Below are 11594 nucleotides of genomic sequence, written 5' to 3' on the forward strand. Positions count from 1 at the left end.
AGATCATACCACATGCACATTTAAATAGATAGAGTAATGCAAATACTCTATATTTCAAAATAAAATAAAACAAAATTAATTTTCTGATTTACTTTGATTTAATGAAAGTTGTGAGTGTTACTTTTTAGAAAACTTTTCAAAATTTACAATGATTCTTTAAATAATATACTTATCTATTTATAAATATTGAAATAATACAATTTATCAAAGTATTTGTAAGACTAAAAACTATCATGACAATTACAATACTATATTCATATTGGGAATAACTAATAGCCCAAATTATTTAGCTACTATTTGCAGCAGACATTATAGATACCATCGCCAATGGCTTTATTAATATGTCAATAGGGCCTGGAATCAGCATAGTTACCCGGTGGGTCATAGTTGCAGGTGATGAAAGTATTACCGCTGTTACATTTGATTATAGCACAACCGACTCTAGTAGTGGTACGCCAAACGATCTGAGTGTAGTGAGAGCAGTCAGGGCCTGTACAAGTATTACTAGAATAATGATACCACTTCTTTTCCTCCACCCACGCTTTTACTGCTTGCTCAGGTTTCCAATGTTTGCCACTGCCCCAGAATATGTTTTCGCCGTAGGGCGATCCTTCTGAACGTTGAGCAACGCAGTCGCCCCTTCTCTCTCTCGCATAATTACGAGCATAAGTGGTGAGCTTGCGGCTCCATGAAAGCGGTGGAACCCCAACTTCCTTTCTTGCCTCATTCTGGGGAACCAGGAACTCCTCTGCAACCTTAGAACTGTTGTGCACACCTTCCACAGACCTTAACACTACAAAGAGGATGAGTAACTGCCAAATTCGAGACATGTTGTAAGAGACTAGAGAAAAACTTGAATTCAATTCGCCAACCTAAGAATGTGATGAAAGTTGTGAGCTGTGACTGAGTGGAATAACTCTCTTAAATAGCATTACTAGGACAGCTTTTCTTGTGAACAACTATGACCTGAAAATATGTTGTAACATCTAGAGTACGTACAATGATTATCACGTTTGACCTTTAATGGGTTCATCCATACGAATTATCCAGTCATTGTAATAGTGTCCTCTTCTCCCTCAATGACTGCAACTTTAGTGGCAGGTTTCTCTTCCTTGAAATATAAATTGCTTTATTAGGGTTGACTCTTCGTACAGACGCTAGTCTACCGTTATCAAAAATAACTATGAAAACATTTTAAGTATGACTGGCAATATCATTTTATTCGTGTTTCATTCCACGAGTTCTTGATTAGCATGTCCATGAAATACATGCACTGCATTTCCCTGTTTTAAGCATATTTAGGACCATCCGTAATATATTCAGAATCAGAATTTATGCAAGCGGATCAATTACATCATCACTGCATGCCTAAAGTTTTATTTGACTTTATCTTCAACGTTTTCCTTTCATTATTCAAAACGTTTTTATCACCCGGCAAACACTTAAATTACTCAGAACTCTCTTTTTTCGACAAGCTTTGTAATTTCAACAATTCATTTTATTTTTCTTATCACGCTGATTTGTGGCTATAAATAGAATACTGAAATAATACATCGTACTTAGAGCAGAAAATAAATTATTGCTAAGAGTTTTGCTAGGCTATAAGTTCTATCAGTTTGTAGTTATATTTCCTTTTTCATGTGTATTGATTGGTGTGAGCTACACTGTGGGTAATCCTCCTCTTGACTTTCTAGTAGTGACTACATCTATATACGAGTATATAACAATATAAAGACTCAAATGTGAAGTAATATAATTTTAAGGAATTTTAAGTGATTTGACTATCTATTTCGGAAAAGTGATAACAATGTATTCAGATAATCATGATGTAAGAAAGGTGTTGGGGTGTTTTCTTATGTATGACACGTCCAAAGATACACATTAAACTTATTTTCATTATAGTATGAGACATAAAATAATAAAATATAAATCATATAATTCAATATTTAAGATTAGTCTATGAATGGTTTTACAAATATGTTGCCTCTATCAAATTTATACAATGAAAGAAAAAACACTTAACTACAAATAATGTTTGAAATATTAAAATTACAATTGAAATAATTGTTTATTTAGTTACCGACAAAATGTATGTAATGTTGGTTGGTTCAATGAACTAAAACAACTTTGTAAGTTCCCATGTTAATTAAAAACAATACATTATTTTTTCTTCTTTTTGATTATGTATCAAAAGGGTTGTCTAAATTCAATAGTTTTAACTAGTCGATAGGCTATAGATATGGTGAACTCCCCACCAAATTTCACATTTCTCATGCCATTGGTTAGGCCTATAGTTTTTAGTTGTTGCAAGAAAAGGTGTGCAATAAAGATATAGATTAGTTGAAAAAAACAAGACTGGTATATTTTCACAACTCCACTTGCCTTTCTTGAACAAAATCATGAATGAAATTATAGAAGATCTTAATATGCTTGGTTCATGCATAAAAGACTTGATATTTCATCATTGCAGTACTGCTACAATTATCACAAAAGATAGTGGTTGGATATTCTAGAACCAAATGAAGATCTTCCAAGATCCTACAAATTTAAATGGCTTAAAAACTTGTTGTTGTTGCTACAATGTATTCTTCTTCTACAGAAGAGAGAGACATGGTTGCATGCTTTTTATTATTCTATGAAATAATTCTAGAACCAAATGAGAAAATATAAATAGAGAAGGACTTTCTATCATACACTAATCTAGCACAATCTAAATGTGTGTAGCAAATGAGATCAAACTTGTCATTAGGAGAGTAATGAATGCCAAAATTGTTTGTACCACTCACATACCTAGGATCCATTTTGTAGCTCGCCAATGAGTCTAATGTGGATCCTACATGAACAAAGCGATAATTCTGACATCATACATACTATCAAATCTAACAGTATTGAGGTACATGAGGCTTCCAACTAAACTTTTGTATAAGGTGGCATCTACCTTGGAACTTGCATCTTCCTTGGTTAATTTATCACCAAGGGTTATATGAGTGGCAGTTGAAGTGCATGACATCATTGTAAACATCTTTAATAAATCAGCTACATACTTAGATTGAGAAATAGATATACCTTTAGAGTGTTGTTGCACCTCCGCACCAATAAAATATTACATTAGTTCCAAATATGACATCTCAAATTCTTGCTTCATTTCAGTTTTAAATTTCTCCATCTGAAGTGTGTTATTAATTGTATAAATAAGATCATAAACATAAAGACAAACAATGAGAATATCAGTACTCAAATGTTGGATATAAAGGATTCACTCAAAGAGACTTTGATGGAATTCTTTCTTCAAGAAATAAATGTCAATCCTTGCATACCACACATGTTGAGATTTCTTTAGCCCATAAAGTGCCTTCTTCGACTTGTAAACAAACTTTTATTTACTTGGAATTTCATAGCCAATGGGTTGTTGAACATATATCTCCTAATAAATATAACCATTTAGGAAGGATAATTTGACATCCATTTGATGAACTAGTCACTTTTCTTGTGGAACAATAACTAAGACAATTTTGACTGTATCAAATCTCACAAGTGGAGCAAAGGTTTTTGAATAATCTACTCTAGGTATTTTGCAAAATCCTTTTGCAACTAATATTTCCTTATGTCTTTTCATAGAAGCATCAACATGATACTTAACCTTGTACATCCATTTGACAACAATTACTTGTTTTCCATTAGAAAGTTGCACTAACTCCCATTTATTATTTTTTCAATTGCATTTATCTCTTCATTCATAGCATCAATCCATACTTTTTCTTTAATCACTTCTTCATACACAAAAAAGGTTGAACTTGAATTGAACAAAATAAAGAGAAATTGATAGTTGTATTCATATTAGAGCTCCTCTAATAAATTTCATTCAAACGTCATACCTTTCATGAAGAGAATAGACTATATGCTAGACTCAAGCTATCAACCGATGATGTGCTATTTAGAGAATTCAGTAGACTGAAGCTTGTAGGGATCACACCTAAGTTGTATCATTGGAGCTTGGAATTCCACTTGATCTTGTGGGGAGAGGAGGAACATGATTATCTTCAATACCTATTATGAGTGGTGTGGTTTATTGAATAACTTTCTTCTATTTCCATATTCCCCCTTAATCAAAAACCATATCTTGACTGATGATCCCATCTTTCATATTGGAATTATAGAATTTGTGTCTTTTAGTTGCATCCAAATAGTCCACAAATATACAAATCTGGTATTTTGCATCCAACTTCTTCCTTGTCTAATCTAGAACATGAACATAGGATGGACAACCAAATACAAAAAAGTAAGCCACTAAAAGCTTATGACCACTCCAATCTTCCTTTAGAGTCATATGCTTAACCGAATTTGTAGGGCTTTATTTAATATGTTTATTGTGGTGGCTACTGCTACTCGCCAATAGTAATTGGGAAGATTTTTGGACTACAACATGCTTCATGGGCCATAATGGTATGATTCTTCCTCTTGACAACTCCATTATTCTGGGGGATATGGGTTGTAGTAAGTTATCTTTTGATCCAATTAGTGCTACAAAAACCAAAAAAATCATTAGAATTAAATTCTCCCTTTCTATATGTGAGTATTTTGAGGGAATACCCATTTTTCTTCTCTATCAAAGCCTTAAATTCCTTGAAGCATGCAAAAGACTTCAATTTCTATTTGAGAAAATAAACCTAGGTGTGGCATGAGAAATCATCAATAAATATATAAAATAAAAATTCTTACTTGAAGATTACCTCTTGCATGTCACCACAGATGTTAGTATGCACAAGCTCTAGAGAGGTTTTTTCTCTACACAATTTTTTCTCCCGTCAACTATCTCAATTTTTCTTACCAAGTACACACCCTAAGCACTCTTCTTCTATTTCCCAAATTGTTGGGAGTCCTCTCACCATATTCTTCTTCTAAAGCCAACTTACTCCTTGGAAATTTAGATGACCATATCGTTAGTACCATAGGCACAAATCATCTGTGGTTTCTTTGAGAGAATGCATCCTAGTAGAACACTATGTAAGAGTAAAAATCCTATTCTCTATCATATAAGCCTTTGCTACAAGATGATGGTTTGAAAATTTATCAAATATTTTGCAACACTTATCTTTAAACATGATCTTTTAATTTTTTTTTATAAGTTGTCGAATACTTGAGAGATTATGCTCTAACTAAGGCACAAACAAAGTATCATGTATCAAATGAGAATCTCTTGTCTTATTTTTCAATATTAGGATAGCTCTTTCCATTACATCAACCTCTTTATCATCACTAGATTTAACTGTACTTTTCAAACAGTCATCTAACTTAACAAAGAGATCATATTTACATGTAATACTATTTGAACAACAACTATCCAAGAACCATGCATTTGCATGAGGTTATTTTTAAAAATTGAATTTGAATAATGTAGAATGCTTGGCTTCTTCATAAGAATCTTCAAGATAGTTGGCTCTTGATTTTTTCAAATCAATTTTTTTCCTTTTGCATTTAGATTCATAGTTCCAATGCTAGTTACAATACTGACACTGGATGTTTCTATGATCCACAAAAATTCTTCCTCTTCCTCTTCCTCTACTGCATCCTCTATTTAAAGAGCTCTCCTTGAGATTTATTAGACTAAGAAGGAGGGTTTGAAGACTTTTCTTTGATTGTCATAGTAGATTAGAAAGCTTTCACTAGGCTCTCCCTAGAACATTGCATATACTTCTCATGTGATTGCAAAGAATTTATCAATTCTGTAACTTGGAAGGTAGTTAGATCTTTACTTTCTTCTATGGCTATCACAATTAGATCAAATTTTAGAGAAAGAGATCTTAAATTTTCTCTACAATTTTCTACTTTGTGATAGTTTCTCATTGAGTTCTTAGTTGATTAACAATATCTTGAGTTAGCAATGAATTCATGAATAGAATTGACTTCTTCCATCCTAAGATTTTCAAAATCCCTTTGAAAGGTTTGAGGTCTTACCAATCTTACTTTTTCAGATCCTTGGTATGTAGTTTGTAAAGTTGTCCATGCATATTTTGATATTGTCATGCTTGCAATTAGGGGAGAAATTGAAATGTCTAATGCAGATTGGATGTTGAAAAGAGATCGATTGTCCTTCTTCCTATCTTCTTTTAACTCATTTTGCTGATTTTTATTCAATGCATTCAAAGCATTCTGATCTGTAGGCTCATTGTATCCAACTTCTACTACTTCCCAAAGATCCTAGGACTTTGGTCGGGTCTTCATATTTATGCTCCAATATTTGTAGTTCTGTAAAGTGAATAGTTGAAGTTACAAGGGTATGTTATTGTTTGCCATTGAAATTTCTTCAAAAAGGAACTACTATCTACACAAAATAAAATCTGCAACCAAGCTCTGATACGAATTGAAGGATTTGAAAAAAAAACAACTCTTACACTATGTTGCTATTCATCACATTAAAAAATAAATCAGAAATAAAAAATTAAATAAAGTATGAATTGTACTATATGAACAGTAGAGATTGAAAACTGTATTATTTATCATTACACAAACCATCAAAGAATATAGTACATATAACAAAAACCTAGTCATAGTATTAACTATTGATACATGCTAAAAATACCAGTAGACTTTGTTAATAAACTATTCCAAATAAAGAGCAATGAATTGCATTTTATTCAAGAAAAAGAAACAACAAAAATCTACTAGTTCTATTTTGCATGATGCAAATTATTATGCATAAAGAAAGGAAAATTAAAAATAGACTAGAGTTGGAATGCACCAAAAGATCTAAAAAAAGACTTAACTTTAAACTAAGACTAAGACTATCCCCTAAGACTAAGAGTGTTGTTGTGAAGTCAAATTGTTGATGCATGTGCAATGCATGTCTTCAAATAATTCCTATCTTACCCTATTATTAATTATAGTTTTACTTTAGAAAAAATAATGAAAGATGATAGTAATCAAAGAATATTGCCAAATCATAAATCATTCATTTGCTCACTAGCAAGACATGATTCTTCCTCTTCTATTTTTTGTATTTTTTTCTATCTTATTTCTTTGTCATGTAGATTTTTTAAGGTGTAGAGACCTTCCTGCACCTTCTTTTTTTCCGTAAGACTCTTGTATAAGCAATTCAATCATTGAAAATGTAACAGCATGCACACTATCCATACATGTTGTCAATTGTTGTTGCCAAGGTAGGAAGTGTTTTTAATCTCTATTGAAGTGGAGCATTTATATGTTAATAGTAGAAAGATCTAAAGTTTTCTCTATACATTTATTTATGAGTTATTTAAAAAATTAGATTTGATCATTCCAATAAATTGTTGATTCTTTGTAGGTAACATCTATTTTGGATTAAATTTTTTTATTTTACAGATTGTTTGATATTATTTCAATTTTTTAGTTACTTGTATATATTTTTCAATTTATTTTAAGAAAGAATTTAGAGAGTTAGTATATTGTAAAATTAATTAAAAGTTATAATTCTTTCTATAAATCAATGGGTCAATTGATAAAGTTGTTTCATTATGGTATTAAGATTGTATAGTTGAAACTCAAACATGTTATTCTAAATAGTCATTGTATCGATATAATAAATTTTAAAATAATATAATAGATATTTCTTCAATAGAGCAAAAGAAACTACTAGTTATGAAATATAATGGTCATAGTCCACACATTTAATGTCTAAATTTTGATTATACTTTTTGTGAAGATACATAAATATGATCATATAACAAAAAACTTTAACCTTACCCTCAAGAATTATAGTAATTTTTAGAAAACTCATTGAAAATAATCTTACTAGGGGAAGCATACTAGTAACTATTATAGCTAACTTTGTACACCCACAAATTTTAAAGAGTACATTTTGTTGCCTTCACATAAGACATAAGTGCATATAACTATTGTTCTTGCTTCTCGGTAGTAATGATTCATGTTGTGGAATCCGTTATGCATGCAAGGATCAAAAAGTACATATTTTAAAGGGTCGCTTGATACCTACTTAAAGATGTCCCAATAACGTGCACTTAAAATTTTTAATACTTATGCACAAATGGCGTACCCATAAAGGTGCACAAATAGGTCTATTGTGGTCCAAAAGTGCTAACAAATGAATGGGGATTGCTATATGTGAAATTTATTAATGTTCGTTTAGTTTTTTTCTTTCTTTTGGTTTCTTTATAGTTAGTAATTGGGGGGTTGGATGTGCAAGCAGTAAATAGTTATTAGAATAGGGATGGTAATTGGAGCTCTTCCCTTAATTATGACCATGTGTCATGCACTTTATTGTAATAAAATAAGATGGAAAGATTTGTCGCTTATATAAATAACTTTAACTCTAATCATAATACTAACCTTTATCATAATAATAATTGAACTCTAACATTAACCCTAAGATTTTGGATGACAAAAGATACGATGACCAATCCTACATATCCATCAGCAATAGATGTACTTAATATAATCGATCACTTAACTTAATTATCTTCATACATTGTAAATAATTTCTCATAGACACTTCCAATTTTTTTACATATATATCAGCCAAAATATATCTTCCTATGTGCTGACCATTACAGCTCATTGAAACAGCTCGTTGAAACGCAAATGCTAGTAAATGAACTAAATTTTTTTAAATGTGCTCAATATTTTCTTATTTTATTTCTGGTTTGATTGAATATATGTCTAGATACATTGATGGGAGGTTTTTTCTAGTAGACCTTGCTTGTTCTTACGAAGCCCTAAACAATTCACTGACTGACTAGAAAGATAAGTATACGCAAACCTGCAGAGCTTATGGTTTCCTTGTAAGTAATTATTAAAATACCAGACTTATAAATGCTCGCGAAAGGCGTCTCTGGTTTTGCTAATGTCTGAAGCAACATACATTTAAATAACAGGCACGTTATTGCACGTAAACAGCCTGCACGTTGCTCAACGTGCCGGTTGTTTTCGGCGGCCGCATTTAAAATGTCACTAACATTACTTAACGCCAGAAGTGGTGTTTTCTCGACTGAATTACCTAAATTTCTTAAACCCAAATCACTTGTTAAATCAAATAACTTGTGAGCGAAGTGACGCTCTCACAACGGAATCAGGGCAAAGCCAATATGAATAAGTCTTTTACCCTAGAAATGAAAGCATGAAAGCTCTAAGCGATAAGGATTAGACCGATTCTTTGGTCTACTTTACTCAATAATTTACATGATACCTATATTTTTATCATTTCGTCCGTGTATTTAAGAAGACAATTGTTACAAGCATTATCACAGCTCAATCTCTCTTAAAAGTTCAATAATCTCCTGTGATCCATTATTATCAGTTGTTATTGCAAGATTACAACTTATATTTTGTTAAGGATGAGTCGACTTTGCCAGTTAGTCCTGCTCGTGTTTTTGGTGGGATTATTAAGCCGTGTACATGGCTTGACTAACTCGCAGCTCGTTGCTCAATTTCTTAATCCGCAGAACAAGGCGAGCAAAGCCGTTGGGGTTCCTCTGCTTAAATGGAACAGCAGGGCTGCAACTTATGCTCGTAATTATGGTAGACAAAGAAAAAATGACTGCCTACTTCAGCATTCAGAAGGATCACCCTACGGTCAAAATATCTTCTGGGGAGAAGGCCCAAATTGGACACCTCGACATGCAATGAATGCATGGATTGATGAGAGGAACTGGTATATCCATGCCAGTAACACTTGCACAGGCCCAGATTGCACACACTATACTCAGATTGTGTGGGCCACAACCACAAGTGTTGGGTGTTCTATCATGAAATGTAAGAGCAGGGACACATGGGTTATATGCAGCTATGATCCCCCAGGCAACTATATTGGTGCTAGGCCTTATTGATGAGCATAGTATAGCCAGGATATATATTTTGTAGTTAAGAAGTGGCAAATATTACTATTATGTTTTAGTATAGTAATTACACAATTAATAGAATAACACTGTTTTCATTATCCATTTATTTTGTTGACAAAACCATTATATTTGTATCTTTGAGAAGTCTCATTGGACTTATCTTTTTACGTCGTTAGAGAAAAATTGAGTCCAAACGAAGATTTCCTCTACAAAGGAATGATGGTACCACGCCTGCAATTTGAGAGATGCTTATGACATATCAATTTTGATTTTCTAATCTATAGTTAAACAATTAAAGTGCATGTAGACTTTGTTGGGCTTCTTTTCGGGCAATGGAATATTTTGCTCAGTTTTTTTAAATAAATAGTAACTTTAACTTGGATTACGAAAAATTGAGTCCAAACGAAGATTTCCTCTACAAAGGAATGATGTTACCACGCCTGCAATTTGAGAGATGCTTATGACATATCAATTTTGATTTTCTAATCTATAGTTAAACAATTAAAGTGCATGTAGACTTTGTTGGGCTTCTTTTCGGGCAATGGAATATTTTGCTCAGTTTTTTTAAATAAATAGTAACTTTAACTTGGATTACGAAAATCTTTCAGTTTACGTAAATATATTGGCCTTGATTGACACTTCTTGCGAGAGAATGCTTTTCTAAAATCTTTTAGATGACTACAAATTTCTTTAAACTGTAAATTGAAAGGCATTATGAGTGTTGCAGTCATAAACTTTGTTTAAGAAAGCTTCTTTCATAAAAACTGATTTTGAAGAACTTTTTATTCCGATTATCATCTCAAATTTGTCAATCTGTCGAGAGTAATCATCAAAGTTTAATAATTTATAATAATAAGTGTTACTTAAATTTCAATTAAAATCTTATCTACATTTCAAAAAGACAGCAACATTTTAAAAAGACAGCAATAATATAATATTCAGTATAACTTATTCATAAATTTCACAAATTGTATCACAATAAGATGATATTCAAAATTAAGCAATAACAAAAAAATATAATTTTTATTCTAATATAAAATTGTTTGAATGTTATAAGAATAATTTTTTAAGAATTGTAGATTTTAAAGTTTTTTTTCTTTATTTAAAAAATATTAAATTTCTATTTTAATTTTTCTCAATTTCTTATTTATCAAAATATATTTAAAATCAAGTAACTATTTTGTAAGGATTTATAATTATACTATTAAAATAATAAATAGAAAATTAAATTACAATGAATCCTTAAATCAGTCCAGAATAGAATATAGATCTTCTCTATTATATAAAAATCTGATTTTAATTGAATTATTTCATTATTTAAAAAACATATATATTTTATGTTTTTGAAAAACATTCAAATTAAATTGTATTCCTATATCAAATATTAAAAAAGAATATATATTCATATTAATATTGTTACAATTTATAAATAATGTCACAACCTCCACCTTTAACTACGTATGATATGAACTGATGCACTCTCTCAGTTGAGTACTTTTTCTTGGTTTTTTTGGGTCTTTTCGTCTTGTTTTTTGGTGTTCGGTCTGTGTGGGATTTATCCCTTGTTTCATTTTTGTTTAATGTCTTCTTGGCTATTGGCTTTGGTTTTTAAAACTTTGGGTTTTAGGTCCCCGTAAAACCTGTTTATCTCTATCAAAAACTACATATGATATGAAATTAAACTATTCAAATGAAAGATAATTCATATGATAGCTTGCATAATCATAAAAAACTAAGTTAAATTGTTTATTCTACCATAGGTAG

The 11594-nt window shown here is 31.2% G+C and overlaps 2 protein-coding genes across 2 annotated transcripts; one reads left to right on the forward strand and one right to left on the reverse strand.

The window, feature by feature from the left end:
* Window positions 1-344: 344 nt before the first annotated feature.
* Window positions 345-830, reverse strand: LOC131050351 (pathogenesis-related protein PR-1-like). The gene has a single exon (XM_057984512.2). The coding sequence runs from the start codon at window positions 828-830 to the stop codon at window positions 345-347; it is 486 nt and encodes a 161-aa protein (XP_057840495.2).
* Window positions 831-9326: 8496 nt separating this feature from the next.
* LOC131050352 (pathogenesis-related protein PR-1-like) lies at window positions 9327-9818 on the forward strand. The gene has a single exon (XM_057984513.2). It carries the CDS (start codon window positions 9327-9329, stop codon window positions 9816-9818), a length of 492 nt encoding a protein of 163 aa, XP_057840496.2.
* Window positions 9819-11594: the final 1776 nt, after the last annotated feature.

Source organism: Cryptomeria japonica, chromosome 5, assembly GCF_030272615.1.
Source record: "Cryptomeria japonica chromosome 5, Sugi_1.0, whole genome shotgun sequence".
Classification (NCBI taxonomy): Eukaryota; Viridiplantae; Streptophyta; class Pinopsida; order Cupressales; family Cupressaceae; genus Cryptomeria; species Cryptomeria japonica.

Excerpts from the sequence above, each read along its gene's own strand:
- LOC131050352 (XM_057984513.2), top strand. The coding sequence starts at position 9,327 with ATGAGTCGACTTTGCCAGTTAGTCCTGCTCGTGTTTTTGGTGGGATTA.
- LOC131050351 (XM_057984512.2), bottom strand. The coding sequence starts at position 830 with ATGTCTCGAATTTGGCAGTTACTCATCCTCTTTGTAGTGTTAAGGTCT.